The sequence below is a fragment of the Carlito syrichta genome, unplaced genomic scaffold (assembly GCF_000164805.1).
Source record: "Carlito syrichta isolate Samal-C Ts95f unplaced genomic scaffold, Tarsius_syrichta-2.0.1 Scaffold287798, whole genome shotgun sequence".
In the NCBI taxonomy this organism is placed as follows: domain Eukaryota; kingdom Metazoa; phylum Chordata; class Mammalia; order Primates; family Tarsiidae; genus Carlito; species Carlito syrichta.
In genome coordinates, this window is record NW_007231894.1 from 78,963 (window position 1) to 98,031 (window position 19,069).

The window sequence follows — 19,069 nt, forward strand, 5'->3', positions numbered from 1 at the left end:
TGGATGTCCGCAGGCCCTGCCGCTTCTGGGTGAGGAATGAGTGCTGCTGGTGGCCCTATGGGGCTGGCTGGGTCCTAGGCACGTGTGTGTGTCAGCACGTGTATGCTTTCAAGAGTATCAGAGTAGGCACGTACAACGGTGGTTATGCTCCCTGTAATAAACACAAGAGTTGTACCCAAGAGCTTCTGAGTAGGTCACGGCTCTCAACACATGAGCCAGGAAGACAAAACAGAATGGAACAGAAACAGCAGGGGGAAATTTCATGGCAGGCCCAACAGCACCCACCCGTTTCCTAGCAGACATTCAGAGGCTCACCCTGTTCGTCCCAACAGTCACAGGAATTCACTAATTCCAACTGGAATAAACTGACAGAAACTGTCTTACCAAGGGACTGACCAAAAACTAGACTACGCCGACCTTACAAAAGGTAGAATTTCTGAGTTCTAAACAAAAAGAACGTATCTTTTGCGAGAGAAAGCACATACCTGATGGCTCAGGACAAGACCAGGAATTTCTCCTGGCCGTTTCCAGCTCTCCCAGTGTGGAATTCTACAATTGCAAGTCCAGAGTGCATCCCTTCAATGTATGCACATGTCCTGCTGACTCTACACACAATGCTCTCCCACCACTGGACGCCTACACCAGCCTCCACTCCACAGGGAAACTTTAATCGATCCAAGCAAAAACAGCCACGTCATGTCCTCACTACTCATGACCTCACTACTCATTTGTGGGTTTGTCTCGTCTGTAAGTTATAGCAGAAGGCGATCATGCTTTGTACACAGTGGGTACACGTTAAAGTGCTTTGAATGAAAAATACAGACCAACAAATCCCCACACAGGAGCAGCTTATTCTGCTAGTTGAAATGAATGGCCCGTTACTCCAAATTCTACAAAGCGGTCCCTGACACAGAAGCACTCACTGGACGCCTGCATGAAGGCTGCATTTTGACCGAGAGGATGCACTTGGCTAGACTTAGCTCCACAGCACACGTCTATGTACTACGAATCACACTTAACATGTCCATGTTCCTAAAATGCCCAAAATCGCTTCCTCCTTAGGCTGTCAAACACGTAGTTATTCCTTAACGAATTTCACACTAAAAGACTTTTGAAATGCTTCTTCTTGTGTCTTAACCTTAATCCATTTAATGAAATCTCATGTTTGTTTAGTACAAATTAGATTTAAATGTCTCATAAAAAGGACATGTTTTATGTACTCACTGTAAACTTCTCCTCCCTTTTCTTCCGATAGCCAAAGGAATTTTTCCTAGAGGAGTGAAAAGTAAAAGACTATTACTTTTTTCCCATTTGGAAAATTTTTCATTGTGCACGCCTGCATTTACATATTCAAAGCAAGTATCAATCCAGTCTTTATTATGCTGCATCTTTCAAAGGTGACCTGATTCTAAAATCCCAACTTCAGGAAGCATAAGCAAAATAACAACAAAAAGTTTATAGTAAAGAATAAAAACTGATATCCAGATAGGTTAAAAAAGAAGAAGAAGAAGAAAAACATATATTAAAATAAGATACCTGGTGGCCACTTAAAATTTTTGCTAAGATATGAGAGTTGAATATCCACTGTGCTGGATATTCATGAAGATGTATAAAATTCAATTCTGAACGACACTGGTGAGTTGTCAGAAATGGTGGTGAGAATTTATCAAACCTGTGTTGGCTCAGCAACTTCAAGAGGCCCCAAACAGTCTGTTTCAACTGCCCTCCGTCACCCTCTCAGCCTCAACTACTACTGCTTCAACGGTGGACCCCTTTCACAAAAACCGTAAGATTCTGCATTCAGGACCAGAACCTGGTAGCAGCAAGGTCACACCCCGCACTGCAGTCTATAACTGCACAATCATTTATTCAATGGTGACTTCACATCAGACCCTGAGGCACTATGATGGCCAAGACATTTCCACAGCCCTGGACTGGCCTATGTGGTCCAGCAAGCCACACATTAATTTCAATTTATAGGTTTATTTTCATTTATGTATCTCCGGATCATTTTGACTGAATGCAAAGGCTACCCAAGGGCCTTGTATTACATAAGCTGGAAACAAGATAAGAAATAATCTTCACCAGCTCCTTCCTTTATATAAAACCAAAATGTAGTCTTGCCTAATACAGCATAATAATCAAAACGACAAGCTTGAACTCCTCTCCCCTGTGAACCAAGCAGGGACACTCTGTGGACCCTGGTCGGCCTCTCCAGGGGAAGTATGACACAAATGTTTACGGTTTGGGGGTAAAGCCATGATGTCTCCTATAGAAAATGATCCCAGAAACAGCACCAGGCTTTCCACTGGGCCTTCACAGACTATAAGCCTGACGATGGGGCAGGGAGTGACCACAGCCTTGAGCCACCCATAAGGATGGCCACATGCAGAGGATGAGGCCCGGCAGCCACCGCCTGTCCTCCTTGTCCTCAGTCTACACCTGGGCTGGTTGTTCAGGAAGTCTGGCTCAGGAGAGTCCAGGACCAGGATCATGGAGGATCACATACAGTGTAGCAAGGGTACAGTGACACACCCTAATCGGGGGTGCCTGAGCCCAGGGCTCAAAACTCCAAGCCCAAGTGTCTGGGCTCAGAAATAGTGAAAGATGGCACCACCTGGGCAAGGAGCCAGTGACCTGGTGGGAAAGAACCTTGAGAAGGATGGGACTGAGTCTGGTGGCGAGGACCCTGCGGTGATTATCTGTCTGCCCCAGAGCGCCTGTAGAAGTGCCACACAGGCTCGGCACTGGGGTATCGTCCCCTCACCATGGCAGCCTGCTTAAATCCACTGGCTTGATGGCAGTGGCACCCATCTATGGGGACATAGTGCTATCCTGGACACGGACCAGCTGCCATGGATCCGGTCTGTGCCACCACCAGGGGGCCAGCCAACCAATCCTCCCCAAGTTCTTATGGCTCCATGCAACCTGCATCAGACCTAGAAGCCCACTGGTAGTCTCAGAACAGTGTCACTCTCAGGGCCTGTCATGCAGAGCACAGGCTGCTGAGCCAAGGTCAATGAGGGGGCCAAGGTGGGCCAGGGTGACTCCAGGACCATGGAGAAGTCTCTGTGACACCCATAACCATGACTGCAATGGTGTGATGTCTTAGGCCCCAAGAAGCATGCTTCCTCAGAAACTTCACAGTGGCTCCACTGAGGCAGTCACTTGGCACCTGGGGTCCTGACACCACCGAGCCCAGCTGGAGCTACACGCCCTGGCAGCGGCCACTGTGCATGGGGTAGAGAAGCATGTCTAGACCCTCTTGGGGGCTGGGACCGCTTAGCGCTTCAGCGCAATAGAAGAAGTTAACGGAAAACAAAACAAACCTCCCCCACAAGGGGATGTGGGGGGCATGACTACACGGACGAGGCTTCCAGGAAGGGTGCTCGAGAGACCCTTCCCACTGAAGAGCACCTGAAGGCAGAGGGAAGGCCAGCTCTGGCCCCATGACCCGCTGCAGGCATAGATGGTAGAAGCATGCCTGCGGGCCCTGGCTTGCTGCACATGGCCGAGTTAAGCCCACTAAGTCACTCTTGTGGCTGCTGTGCTTGGGTTTCAGGCTATCCAGATGGGAGAACAGCCACCCTCCCTGCCGAAGGGATGGGGAGAGCACCACAATCTGCACCTGCCAGGTAAAGGGTGGAAGTTCAAATGCTGTTGAAGGGCATGCAGGCGGGCCACGCCAGCTGACGAGGTATGACGAGGCGCAGACCCACCCCTGTGCACTGCCTGGCAGTGTTGTGGCTGGAATGCTGCAAACCCCACTTCCCTTTGCGGGGATCTTCTTGTTCCTTTTGCATAGGATGGGTTAGCGGGCCCAGGCCCTGTCCTTCTAATTCACCTCTCTCCACACTGTGCCCACAGCTGACATCCCAAGAGGGACCCACACTGGCCTGAGTCCCTGGAGGTCTCAGTCCAGCTCTGCCAGCCCCTACCTCCATGCTTCCAGGCACTAAGACTCTCACACTCAGTTTAGGGACAGGCAGGGGCTCCCGGAAGTCACTGACTGTGCAACTCATGGGCCCCTTCTGCCTCTCCCTCTCCAGGGCCTGCTGAACCAACCTGACCAAATATTTCCTGTGAAAACAGCGAGTTTTCCTGACAGAGCGCAGTCCAGGGCCAGTCCCACCAGAGCTCGCGGCCTTCCCTGTACCACACAGATCGTTCAGGGCTTCCCTTCACCCCCCTAGGAAGGGACAGTTGCGCCATCAGGGTCCAGCACTGTGAGCACACACGCAGTGGAGGAGGAGGTGCTGCGGCATGTCAGGCGTGGTGCTGCGTACTCCGCGTTCAGAAAACTTAGAAGTATTTTCATTTTAACTTTTCAAGGTGGATTAAAAGAAAAGGTTCGGGTAGGCTGAGTCACTTGCCCATAATTCATGAGAGGCAATTTCTGACATCCTTATCAAAGCAATAGCTGAGAAGCTGAGGACCCGCCTCATTCTAGCTGAGTTCCGACAGCTGGGGGAAAGCAAGGTGGACAAGAGTGCTGTGTCAGAGGGCACTCTGGAAGGAGCTGGGGTCTGGACGCCAGGTAATGACTGTAGTAGGTACTGGGGTGGGGGGGTGACTACTGCTGGGTGTGGGAACATGTGACTAGCAGGCGCCACTTCATGGGCAGTTTCTGTTTTAAGTAGATTGAACAGGAATGGAATTTAAACTCTAATCTGCCTAGTTCTTAGCTCCCACTGGCTGCTGTATCTCCCGCATTCCCAGCTGGAAAGAGTGCTGATACGAATTTTTCAGCTGAGGCCTGCTGGAAGTTCGCTACATTGTACTGGGGGGCCCACCCTGTCTGCATGCCTAGGCTTTCTCTAGTTATCTCCTCTCTCAGTACCAGCCAGGAGCAGTGGGACAGAGCCTGGAGACTTCCCTGTCAGAAGTGGGTGAACCGGAGCAGAGCGGCCTGGCTTGGTAGGCCAAGGACACAACCAAGGGGAGACCGCACGCACCCGGAAGGGAGTCTGACAGTCAGGCTCCCAAGTCTCTACAAATAATGACCATGATCTAAAACAGTTCAATTCCATCTACAGGTCTCATTGAACTGTTTCATATTACAAATAAGATAAAGTCATTTAAGTCTCTGCTCTAAAAGTAACCATGCACAGTCATTACCTAAAACCTTTGATGTTTACAGCCTCCAACCTGATTTTCTGTGATATATTTTAAAATAATGATGAAATATTAATATAGTTTCTGAAAGGAACAGAGTAGCTGCACAACAACTCACCTTCCCCTCCCTAAACCAGGAGAAGACTCGAGACTGCCTGGCTCCACGCGCCCAGGCCCGACCTCTCTCTTGGCATATGCCGAAGGATTCTGTATCCGTGTTCTAGTTTGACCTGCTTGCCTCGTTTGTGGGCTCCGGACACCATTAATTAATCGATCCGCAGTGAAGTTAAATATTGAAGGACTTTCTAATAACCCAGGTCCTCTTTCTGCACTAGGAATCGCATGGCGCAGATGAGATTTACTAGGATTCCTGTAAACAAAATGTTTGTATTTGCTCAGTTATGAAACAATCAAAGCATTACATAATGAGCACGCCAATGTGGACTATCTAAAGCTGCTTTCTATTGATGAAATATAAAAATGTGACTTGGAGTAACTAACACATAGCATACAGGATAACGCCAACCTATCAATAATGTATCACAGCACTGCTTCACTGTTTTTAAGTCCAAGCCCAAATAAAAAAGGAGGCACACCCGGTACACGCAAGTTGCCCCAAAGCCTTCTCTGAAGAGACTCTATCTTTTACACGTTGGCATCTAAAGAGGATTCTGGTGATTAGTCTTTATAAAATGCAGCTGTGTACTTGAGAAAGCTCTCCCTGTGGTGAATGCTACTAGTGGACAAATCTCTCACACAGGTCCTAGAGCAGCAGTGACACAAAATGCGCAAGTGCTAGGACCCTTTTGAACTTGCCTGCTTCGGGGAGGATACTGTCTGAGTGAAGTCAGAGGAGATGCTGCAGGCTTGAATGTTGGAGACGTAAAACCATTTATAAATCCAGTATTTGGAAATGGAGCTACCTAGAGTCAGTAAAAAAAAAAAAACAAAACAAGCAAGTAACAAACCATAAGACAGACTTCGATTTGGTTAATACTAGCAAATTGCAGAAATCGAGGTAATTTCTTAATCTTGTCAGAGACGTTATGTTCCAGGTTATACTTAAAAATAATTACAGGTTGAGAAATGCATTTTATATAAGATACTACTAGTGGCTGATATTTAGTGAGGACTCACAATGGCCAGGCTGAGCTAAGAACTTTTGCTGCATTTCATCACCTAATCCTTACAACAACCCAATGAGAAAGATAATTTACTCATGTGGAAACTGACACTGAGAGGAAAGAAACTGGTTCAAGAGTACGTGGGTTCCCGAACAGTGTTGTGCACTTTAGCACATTTGTCTGAAAAAGTCCAAATAATTAACCTAACAGTTACTAATAACACTACCTCCATTACTGGTAAGAAGTAAACAATTCTTTATTCCTAATGACTTCAATAAAAATTCATCGGGTTCTCAATCTTTGTAACACGTAAACGCCCACTGCTCCTAACTTGGCTCGTGTCATAACCACAGACTCAGAGTGTGCTGCTTTTTAAATCCATGCAAACCTTGCTTTGAAGATCAGGGTATTTTCAGATTATAAATGATTATTCCCCAAGTCACAATTTAAGGTGATACACGGCATACAAATATACTGACATGAAATTCAGGAAGAAAATTAGAAAAAGTTACAGAACACTTAAAAGATATAATTCTAAATATAATCTTTAAAAGCTAAAAATATTAAGCTCAGAATTTTAAGTATCAGTCAACCATTAAAAAAACCTAGAAAAACACAAAAATAAGATGAAACAGTGTTAAAACGGTTTAAAAAAAAAAAAAAAAAGGTCAAGAGAGCAATCCCTAACTTTCAGGCTTGTGGACAAGTGGTTTCAAACACTCTGTATAACTGACACTTCTCCTTCAAGGGCATTTAACTCCTTGGAGCCTTCTAGCCTTCACCCTAAATTTTCACTAAATTGACAGAGATATGTCTAGGTCCCTCCTTGTTTGAAAAAAAGGGAAGTGGGAAAGGAAAAAAGTAAGTAATTCTTAAGAAACTCTGTAGTCTGTAATCACATATGTAATTTCACAAACAGAACTCTGGAGGTGTTGGAGTAATTTTGCCCAAGAGTTAAAAAATACAACTGGCTACTAACACAATAACTTGATATTGCAATATGCTGAGAATTAACAGGCACCTTTCTTCACTCTTGCTCCAAGTGACATGTATGTTTTAGAACAAGCAGAAGGGCCTGATGGAGAACCTTGCCCTCACAGACCCAGACCAGAGCCAAGTGGCTGACACCACCTGAATGTACAACACAAGTTGAAGCCATCACTGACCCAGGATCCGAGAGTCTCAAACCAGACAGGGACAAATAAGATTAAAGAAAAGGGAGAACCACCGACTGAGGAAAACCTCAACGAGACAGGTGTGGCAAGTGTGTTTGGGGAAGACTTTTTTTATTATCTAACGTAATTAATTAATTTATTTATTATAAAGATGTGGGGTAAATTTCAGGGTTAGGTATATACAAACATTGATTATGCAGGTACCCTTGTTGAGGAGGTATGCCCCTCTCTCCCCTAACAATTTCCTCAACTGCCAATCCCACCCCCCTCCCCTGACAGTTTCCCATTATGGCCAATCCCAAAGACTGTTAACAGCAAGAGTCTCCAGACTGAAATTCCTCTAAGGTTATAGACCATTTAAAATTTTTTTTTAAAGTACCTTTCCTTACCATTAGGATCTGCTCAAAAGAGAAATAACTTTGACAAAGGTTCTTATAGTGCAGTGGCTCCAGACTTTTGGGGGAGTCACAGGCCCTTTGGCAATCTCGGCTAACATGTCGATGCCACTGCCTGCCCTTCACACGGCCATAAGAGCTAGTTTCTACATGGAGTATGATTTCAAACCCCTGCTTAGAAGCCTTGTAGACTTCCCACAAGACCATGTGCCTCAGGGGAATGGGGAGGCTGCAGGGTCTGGCCAGGTAACCCAGCAGCCTCAGAAAGTGGGGAGCCTGTGGGGTCTGGCCGGGTCACTCAGCAGCCTCCAGACAGTGGGAGCCTGAAGGGTCTGGTCAGGTCACTCAGCAGTCTGCTCCCTGGCCCTTCATGCCCAGACTAGGCTTTATCTCAAGTGCTCACGTGTTCGTGACCATCTGTTTCTGTGCATACTGTTTATTCTCATGAAGCTTCTTTCTCTTTGACCCCTTCTGATAAATTCACATATAAACTGATGTTGACATAATACCCAATAAACCCTCTAATTATAAATTTAGTGGTATTTTATATATGTGTCTATTTTTGCAATCACCGCCAGCTTGACATATTTGCCTTTTCTAGCCTGTTTTCTCATGGACATCTTTGCCTTCTAGTGTGTAGCAGGCACCATCCATCCACATAGGGTCAACACTGCCTCTCTCAAGTCCTCTCTCTTCCGGGTGTACCCTTGTTTCTGCTTTTCAATGGAGACAGCCCACAAAAAGAGATGGCCGGCTCCAGCCAGCTGAACCCGAGGACCACCCAGTCACGCCCTGACTTGGTCCACAGCCACATCCTGGACACACACTCTTCGCAAGGCTAACAACTTACTTTCTGAGCACAACCTCGGTGCATTCTGCCCTTCCATCTCTCCTATTCCAGCTAGACTTTCAGCATCTCCTCAGGCAAACCTCCAGTCCCCGCACCCATCCTTCTGCTCTTAACCCAAGCCTCAGCTTCAAGGACACAGAGTATGGCTGATTCTTGGCATCCCAGCACACTAGACTCCAGCTAATGCCCAGCCAGGGCCCACCCGATCTTTCTAGCACCTACCGAGGATAGAGAAAAATGACTGGTCCCATTACAAATGTGTGAATTCCATCCACAGGTCTTTGAAAAGGCCAAAATCTGTAAAATTAATCATGCTGGTCAACTCTAAGGCTGTTGGGAAGTAAAGTAACGCTTCAGAGACAGCATATTTTCTACTTGTCCCTGGCTGTGAGATGCCTATTAAATGCCTCTTTCTCCTTAGTAAATCTCGCATTTCCCTCTGTGATCAGAAGAACACCAGGCACCAGGGAGCTCTTACCACACTGTGTGTCTGACCAGGAGCTCATGACGGGAGAGGGACTGAGCAAGAACTATGACCACAGCACTCCAGAGTGGCTTGTGTGGACAGCTGTCCTTATGCTCAACTACGTTTAAAGTCCACCAACTACATTTAAAGTATACGGCAAACTGCATACCTATCTGGTTTCCCGTCAGGCTAGAACTTTAATCCTTCCAAGTACCTAATTCCGCATCCACAGCTTAAAATCCTGTTAATGAAGTTCCAAGTAAAGAGAAGACATACCAAGGGTGGGTCGAGATAGCTGTGGGTGGCTGACCAAGTCTGAGGCGCAATCAGGCTGTAGAGAGGAAACTGCTGCTGGGGGCTGTACACAGGAGGTAAGTAGAAGGGGGGTGTGTAGCGCTGCTGGGCATACAGGCCCATGTCCAGGGGTCTGAATCCATTCTTTGGCAAAAATGTGTTTATAGCTATTGCCTTTGCTTTGATCCGTGCCTGTGTGAAAACACACTAATTTATATTACAACATCTAGGGACATCAATTTGAAAAGTTTTAAAAGTGCAATAGTCTTGCTTACCTTAATCGGCTTTCCTTGAAAAGTTTTTACTTCTTCTCTCAGATATTTATAAGCCTAAGGGCAAAATGAAGTACAAAATTCCATTGTGTTAACTTATAAATAAGATAAACTGATTATCTTAATTTAGTAGTTCAAATAAGAAATGACATAATTAAAATATGGTGGACAGGACCTAGAACAGTGGTCCTTGACCCTCTTTGGGTCATAGATCCCTTAAAATAACCTTATGAGAGCTGTAGAACCTCTACTCAAAACTCTCTAAAACAAGACTTGTGTCCTGTTTTGTATTAATAGATACCAAAAAAGTCTCCCACAGACCACAGGCTAACAACCTAGGGGGAAATGACAAATGTGGAGTTCCTAGTATTCATCCTAACTTGAAACTGGAATTATGCAGGAAGGGAGAACACTGGGATCACAATATCCAAGAGTACCCAGTGCCATGTTTCCTGGGTCTTTGCCACATCAGGTTTACACTAAACCCTTGTAACGCTGGAGGCCCCGCATCTCTGAGTCCATCTCATCCAACCACATTCACCATGCAGGCCAGCAGAGCTCACTCTACTACACAAGCATGGTGATTCTATCTCCCACTCCCCTCTGTTCCCTTCCATCCAATTAAAATCCATCTTTCAGGTTTTCGTGTTTTCTTTTCTGAACCCCCATACTGTTTATACCATGTAACACTTTACAACATACTGGCATTCCTTTAGATGTGTTAATTTGTCTCCCTCAAACAAGATGCTTCCTTTAAAGGCAAAAAAAACTACCTTAACTCCTTATATCTCCTCACAGAGCTTCTCAATACTGTTATGAGCATCTTGCACAAGCAATGATGCCTACTGAAAGATCAAGGTTAGGCTAAAATGGCCCCCAAACACTTTGCAAATAGTACAACTTTCCTCTGACCCAATATTAGAAAAGAACTGGTTTTCCTAGGCTGCTTATCATACAATGTCCTTGGAAAGTGATGTCATGTGCTTCTTATATTGCTACAAAAACTGTCTACACAATACATCCACCTACATTCCTACAACCAGATTTTCTCTGCACGTTCTACTCAATCGTAACATCACAATGTGACAGGAATCTCAATGTGTACAAATATTAAACACTGGTAAACAACATACTTCATGGGGTAGTAGTGGAAAGAGCTTACCTGTTGTGCATCAGCTTCTGTTTCAAATGTAATAAACCAATTATCATTATAGGCAAATTCACAGTTTATAAATTTCGGTAAGTTGTCTCCTTTAAATAGTGCCTCTACTTCCTACAGGAAACAGAGATGTCAGAAATTAATTCTCAGTTATGCCATTTTTAATCCTCAAGAGTATTTTTTTAAAATGCATCCTCTTAAAGATCTATCTTTAAACAAAGCCCAACATACCATGATAGCCACTAAGCATCTCCTTCAAGAGGCAGAAGGGTTCAGAGGGGCTTTAAGAATCAGAATCACAATGCCATAGAAAAACAGTTACACAACTTACTGACAATTTTCTCTACTCTCAAGATACTACAGGCTAAATTAATGTGGAAAAATATCGTATCGTTTTACTACTAAGCTAATAATTACATACTTAAAAAAAAGAAAAAGGCAATTTAAGAAATAAAAAAAATTACCTGGATTTTTGCGTCTGACCAAGATGGACTAGATTTACCTCACCATATGACACAATGAGAAACAAAAGAAAACTATATAAAATGATGGTGTTCAGACCCTGGACATCAGGCAGCAGAGGACTGTGCTTCCTGAGAGGGACGTGAGCAGGGAGCCCACAGTGTCCAGGCCGTGGGGCCAACGGCTGAACCCACACAGCCCACAGGTCTTTCACCTGGCAGGATTCACGGAACAGTCCCACAGCAAGCTCACTGGTGGGGAGGGCTTGTCTTCCCACCAGCCCCCGGGGAAACATCTCCTAAATGCACAGGATGCCAGTAAGAGTACTAAGAAGGGCACTGCCTCGACAAGGGGGAAGAGAGAGCCCTAGGAGAGGCTTCTCTGATTCCACCTCATAAGAATTCCTTAAGATCAAGTTGGTTCCAAGGAACTTCACCGCATTTCAAATAAACCTCAAGAGTATTTATAAGAATACAAAAATAATCAGTAAAGTTAAATCCAAAATGCCTGGCATCCAGCAAAAATTGACAAGCATGCAAAGAAACAGAAAAATATGATCTATAATAAGAAAGATCAGACCTAGAAATGATACAGATGGTAGCATTAGTAGACATTAAATGGTTATTGTGCGTGTGCGTGTATGTATTCCATATGTGATAGAAGGTAAAGACCGAGTACATTTAAAGAGAGATATGGAATTAAAAAAAAATAAAGATCCAAAGTAAACTTCTGGAGATGAAAAGTATGATGTCTGAAATGAAAACTACATGGAAAAGGATTAACCACTGGCTAGACACTTTCTGGAGAAAAAGATGAAAGAGAGAAGAGGAAAAACGTGACGAAATTACGGCTCAATGAACCTTAAGTACAAGAAGCTTGAAAGTTACAAGGGAGACTATAATCAAACTGCTTAAAACCAGTAGTGAAATTTTTACAGCAGTGTCAGACACAACACAGATCAGAAGAGAACCGCTTTAAGACACAGAAAGGAAAAAAATATCATCAATCCAGAAATTTATACATAGCAAAAACACCTTTCACAAATAAAGGTGAAACAAAGGTTTTCTCAAACACACTAAGGCTGACAATAATTTATCACCAGCAGACCTGTACCACAAGACATATTAAAGGAATATTCAGGCAGAATGAAAGTCCAGATCACAGAAGCACTGGGTATGGCACATACTGGATAAATATACTGTGGGATTGTGACTATACAGAATTAGAATGTGTGACAACAGCACAAGGCCAGAGGTAGCAGATGGAACAGCATGGTTGTAAGGTAAAGAGAAATGGTAGTCGATGAATTACAGGCAGACTCTGATAAAGTCCAAAGTGTCACTAAAAATCCTACTTTAACCATAAAAAAAAAAAACCAAACAGTTATGCCTAATAAGCCAAAAAAAAAAAAAAGGGAGATAAAAATAATGATTTAATTCCAAAAGGGGGCAGGGGGAGAAAGGAAGGAAAATGAATATCAGAAGAGGCAAACAGAAAATAGTGATGGCAAACTGAAACTCAAACACGTCGTTAATCTCTTAAATGTTCATGGCTACACCCCCAATTAAAAGACAAAATTTTCAGATATTTTGGATAAGAAAAGCAAGACTCAACTACATGCCACTTATAAGAAATCCACTTTAAGTATGAAGACACAGTTAAAAGTGAAAGGACGGAAAAGACACACATACTATGCTAATGTTCAAAAGGAAGGCAAGGGTGGCTATATTCATACCAGATTCCAGAGCAAAAGAAGAGGACAACTTCATAAAAATTTATTAGCCAGTTACACTCAGAAAGTACTAAGTGAATTAATTAAGCACAAATTATTTCCAAAGATTATAATGTCCTATACCGTTAAATTACTCCGGTAAATGCTTAAAGTTAACAGACTTTCTCATACTTCACTAATGGTAAGCTAGTATTGTTTTGCAGTTCTGAATAATATAAATACACCAAAATCAGCATCTACAGCTAAATGAAGAAAATTTTACTTGGTTATAGTTTTTACAAATACTTCAAGTTTCGAAAATTAAGATCTATGTTTAAAATATTGTTTTGAGTTAATAAAGACATCCAGATTAGTAATAAAAAATGTTAGTCCTTCATATTAAGAGCTTTGATAAAAGTACAAGGAAAAAATATGAGAGTAATATAATTTCTTATCCTAGGCAGAAAACTCTGTTGAAATCCTCACCTTTGTTATACTTTACAAGTGTTTTCCTTCATAAACCCTCACATACACTAAGCCACGAGGACTGAAAAGCTAAATCTTGAAAGCATGAACAGAAGGATCTATTTCCTCTGCAGAGAAGGTGCTTGGGAAGAGGTAACACAAATGATGAGACGTGAAGACTGATGACCAATGAGGTTTCCTAAGTTCCTCAAAGCAGGCAGATGCCCTACTCTGCAGTGGGATGCAGTAAGTTCCCAGCACCTACTACAAAAACTTTTCTTCATTATCTCAAGGCATAACCATCAGTATGTTCACTATACAATGCAACTTAGTTTAAGCATTTGGACATGTCGTAGATCTTACAGCAACATATAACAATAGACTGCCGTTCATTATTCTTAAGTCACCAAATACTATAGTTCCTTAAAATTATTGTCCAAGTTACTGGTTCTCTGAGGATGATCTCCAGACCCCATTTTCACACACAAAAAGACAGTTTTGCATTTTTTACCCTGAAGATGTGTGCACTGATGGTGCAAAATCACTGAATGGGCATGCTGGCCTGGACCCAGGGCAACCTCACTGGTACACCAGGAGTTCTTCACAATGTCCTCTTGTCATGAAAATACTTGCTTTGAAAAGTTATTTATCACAAAAGTATTCTGTATCTTAACCTGTGGGTTTACTATTCTTATTTTTAAATAAATAAATATTTAATGTTTTACTTACTTTTAATTTCTAAATATCAAAATACACAAAACGCCAGTATCTTTTTAATGCAAAATGTGCAAAGGAGTCTTAAGACCAAAAGGTTTGAGAACCATTTCCTGCTATAAGTGAATCAGTTACAGCTACTGCTGTATAACTACTAGTATGTAACTTCTGAGAAAACAATATGACTGGTAAGCGCTTATTCTTAAAATTACACCATCCAAAACACAGAGTAAAAAAAAAAAGGAAACCAACAAAGATCCTCATGAAAATGTCCACATACACTTAAGAGAAATTACTTACTTCCACAGGGGTGGACTCCGGTATTTCACGCAGTATTACTATGCAGCGGTTCTGATTTGGCCTGACCTTCTCTCCCTTCTCATCCACTTGGACTAAAGGTAAAGCTATAAAGAAAAGAAAAACCAATGGTAAAACCAAAAATATTAAAAACATGATACTCCAATGGAATGTGTTACACTTTACTACTAACCATGCTAACGAAACCTATAAACAATATGCAAAATACAAAAAAACCTAGCACAGATTATCAAAAGGTTTTAAACCAGTCTTGCATGTTAACTTGTTTATAACCTAAGAAATATGTTAAAATAAAGTTTTGCAAGAATTATAATATCCATAACACTACGCAACAAAGGCTCTAAACAGCTCAAATACTAAAAGTAGGTTAAAATACAGGGTTAATAGCTTTCTCCTTTCAACAAGTCCCTAAAATAAAATTGTTTTACTATAACTTTTTATCTGGAATAGTTCTAAGACTTACACAAAATTCCTGTATGCCCTTCCCCGAGCTCTCCTCAGTGGTAGTAACTGTCATAAATGCCATACACTGTTAACATAAATACACTACTAACCCAAGAACAGGTCTACTTCAGATTTAACCAGTGTTTAACATGCACTCCCCTTTTTGTTAAGTCTGTGCTTTGATGTCAAGTCTATGAAATTATGTCAAGTGTAGATCTGAGTCACAGCATGGCAGGATCACAATCAGAATTCAGAGGTGGCCATTACCACAAAGACACAAATTATCAGGATCAGGAATGAAAGCAGCAACATCACTTGCAGGTTCTACCAACAGTAAAATGAAAAACTTCATGCTAATAAGTCTGACAGGTTATATGAAATAGAAACATTCTTTAAAAGACACAAGCTACCAGAGCTTCCTCTGGAAGAAAGAGCTAACTGCAATAGACCTGGATCTATGAAATAAATGGAATTTAAAGTTAAAAATCTTGGTCAAGCAGTGGCTCATGCCTGTAATCCTAGCACTTTGGGAGGCTGAGGTGGGTGGATTACTTGAGCCCAGGAGTTCATGACCAGCCTGAGCAATAGAGTGAGACTTCATCTCTACAAAAAAATTTTTTGAATTAGCCGAGCATGGTGGCAAGTGCCTTCTGTAGTCCCAGCTACTCAGGAGGTTGAGGGAGAAAGACCGCCTGAGCTCAAGAGTTTGAAGCCGAGGTGAGCCATGATCATGGCACTGCACTCCAGCCTGGGTGAAAGTGAGACTCCAACTCAAAAACAAAACAAAACACCAAACTTTTCACAAAGAACACAAGGCCTACGTGGTTTTACTGGAGACTTCTATAAAATATTTAAGTTAAAAAAAAAAAAAAAAATCAAAAAAACCCCAAGTCTATAGTCCAAACTGTTTCAGAAAGTTTTAGAGGAGTGAGTACTTTTCAATTAATTTTGTGCAGCCAGCAATTATCTGATAACCAAACTAAACAAAGACACTGCAAAGAAAGAGAACTATAGCACAGCAGTCCCCAGCCTTTTTGGTATCAGGAATTGGTTCCATGGAAGACAGTTTTTCCCACAGATGGTGGTGGTGGTGGTGGGGTGATGGAGGAGAGAACAGCTTCAAGATGATTCAAGCACCTAACATTTATTGTGCACCTTATTTCTATTATTATCACATTGTAATACATAATGAAATAATTAAAAATTATAAAACTCACCATGAGAAAAAGAGACACAGATAGAAGTGGTAAATAAAACAATGGGTAGGCCAGACACAGACTAAAATAAGTGTCGGATTCTGACCTAAAGCCTGCCACCAGATGCAGCTGTATAACTGACATGCATCAACTCACTTGCTACTCCCCGATAGAGTTTTGATATAAGTCTGTAAGCAACTGATGTGTTACGGTCTCTGTACAGTCAAACCTCACTGCTGACATTAATCTGTATTTGCAGTCGCTCCCCAGCACTAGCACCACGGCCTCAGCTCCACCTCAGAGCATCAGACATTCCATTCTCATAAGGAGCGCGCAGCCGAGACCCCGCACATGCGCAGTTCACAATAGGGTTTGCGCTCCTTTGAGAATCTAATGCCACAGCTGGTCTGACAAAAGATAGAGCTCAGGTGGTAATGAGTGCAGTGGAGAGTGGCTATAAGTACAGATGAAGCTTTGCTGGCCTACCTCTCACCTCCTGCTGTGTGGCCTGTTTCCCAAGACAGGTATTGGTCCATGCCCTGGGGCTTGGGGACCCCTGCCATAGAGCAATATGCCTTATAAACATAGATGCAAAAAGTATTAACAAATTTTGGCAAATTGAATCCAGTGATATATAACAAAGTAAAAAGTCATGGAAAGCAGAATTTATATCTCAGTAATGCTAGGTTGCTTTACCAAAGGAAAAATCAAGCAATCTAATTCACTATATTAATGGATTAAAAAACAAAACCATACAATCATTTCATAGGTGTAAAAAAAAGTAGTTGACAGAATTCAATATTCATTCCTGATAAAGTTTTCAGCAAACTAGGGACAAAAGGAAGTCTCCCCAGTCAGATAAGCATCACCTGTGGAAGACCTACAGCTAGATCCCACACAAGGGGAGACTGGACACTTCCCCCCAAGACTAGGAACAAAGCCAGGATGTCTGTTCTCTCCACCTCTAATCAACATTGTACTGAAGGTTCTCGTGAGTGCAATAATGTAAGGGATGGAATTGAAAGGCACGTAGATGAGGCAAAAAGAGGTGAAACTGTTTATTCCGACGACGGCTTACATATGTAGACAATCTTCTACAATTTCCATTAAAAACTACAACTGATTGCATTTAACAAGGTGTCTGTATATAGCACGATTAATATACAGAAGTGGACTATATTTCTATATATTAGCACCAAGCAATTGGAAACTGAAATAAAAATATCATTTACAATAGCATCAAATATATAAAATACAGTCATGAGCTGCTTAACAATGGGGATATGTTTGGAGAGCTCCATCATTAGGCGACTTCACCACTGTGCAAACATCACGGAATGGACTCATACAAACCGAGAAGGTGTAGCCTACTACACACCTAGGCTATGTGGCAAAGGCTATTGCTCCTAGGCTACAAACCTATACAGCATGTGACTATAATAAATACTGTAGGCAACTGAAATACAATGGTAAGTATCTGTGTATCTAAATATGGCATAATCTTATGGGACTGCTGTCATATATGTGGTCCAATGTTGACAGAAATATTATTGGGTGGCATAAGACTGTACTTAGTTATAACTCTAATGAAAGATATAAAAGACTTATACACTGAAAGTTGTCAACATTGCTGAGATAACATTTTAAAAGATCTAAATCAATAAAGGATATTCTTTTTCATGGAATACAAAACTCAATATTGTTATGATATCAATTCTCCTCAAGGGAATTTACAGAATCAATGCAATCCCAATAGGAGTCTCAACAAATAATTTTTTAAAAATTATAAAGTTGATTCAAAAATTCATACAGACATACAAAGCATTCAGAAAAGCCAAAACAAATTGGAGGTTTTGTGCCACCTTTAAGATTTAGAGATAAACCCACACATGCATAGGCAAACAATGGTCAAAACACAAAAGCAGTGCAACAGAGAAATGAATCTTTTCAACAGTGCTGCAACAGTTACACAGTAGATCAATACCTCACACAATGTACAAAAATTGGCTTAAATAGATCACACACCCAAATGTAAAACATAAAAAGTCTAAAAGAAAACCTTTGTATACTCAAGCAAAGCACAGATTTCTTGGGTACAATACTCAAAGCAAGACATGTAACAGGAAGCTAAATTACTTAATGGACTATAAAAAAGATTGTATTTCTGCTTCCCAAAAGATATATCATTAAGAGAACAAAAAGATAAGTCATAGACTTGGAGAGCATATTTGAAATCACATATCTGATAAGAACTTATATCCAGAATACATATAAGACGTATTTAAATATATACACATACACCTCTGATAAAATGACAATGAAGCAAAGTATCTTTTCAACAAGTGGTGCTGGGACAACTGGACATCCATTGCCCACCCACCCTCTGCCAAAATAAAGCTAGATATAGACCTTACACTCTTCACAAAAGTTAACTCAAGAGAAATTAAAGACCTAAACATAACATGCAAAACTGTAAAAATTCTAGAAGAAAACACAAGGGAAAATCTAGATGACCTTGGGTTTGACAACGACTTTTTAGATATGACAACAAAGGCACAATCCATGAAAAAATGTCATTAAAATTTAAAACTTGTGCTCCATGAAAGACAATGTCAACAGAATGAGAGGACAAACCACACACTGGGAGAAAATATTTGCAAAAGATACGTCTGACAAGACTCATAATCAAAATAAACAAACAACTCAAAATTTAACATTAAGAAAAGGAACAACACAATTAAAAAATGGGCAAAACACCTGAACAGACACTTCACCAAAGAAGACATACAGATAGATGGTAAATAATCATATAAAATGATGCTCTACATCATATATTTTTTGGTTATTACAAATAAAAACAATAAGATACCACTACACACTTAATAGAATGGCCAAAATCCAAAACACTG

At 41.8% G+C, this 19,069-nt stretch overlaps 1 protein-coding gene across 1 annotated transcript in view; it reads right to left on the reverse strand.

The window, feature by feature from the left end:
* Positions 1-19,069, reverse strand: part of LARP4B (La ribonucleoprotein domain family member 4B) — a 36,226-nt gene that overhangs the window by 9,448 nt on the left and 7,709 nt on the right. Inside the window, exons 3-9 of the mRNA XM_008053048.2 lie at positions 14,503-14,606; positions 10,854-10,964; positions 9,695-9,748; positions 9,402-9,611; positions 5,932-6,038; positions 5,234-5,485; positions 1,225-1,270 (exon numbers count right to left, since the gene is read on the reverse strand). Of these exons, the coding sequence (XP_008051239.2) occupies positions 1,225-1,270; positions 5,234-5,485; positions 5,932-6,038; positions 9,402-9,611; positions 9,695-9,748; positions 10,854-10,964; positions 14,503-14,606 (884 nt within the window). The remainder of the gene's footprint in view (positions 1-1,224; positions 1,271-5,233; positions 5,486-5,931; positions 6,039-9,401; positions 9,612-9,694; positions 9,749-10,853; positions 10,965-14,502; positions 14,607-19,069) is intronic.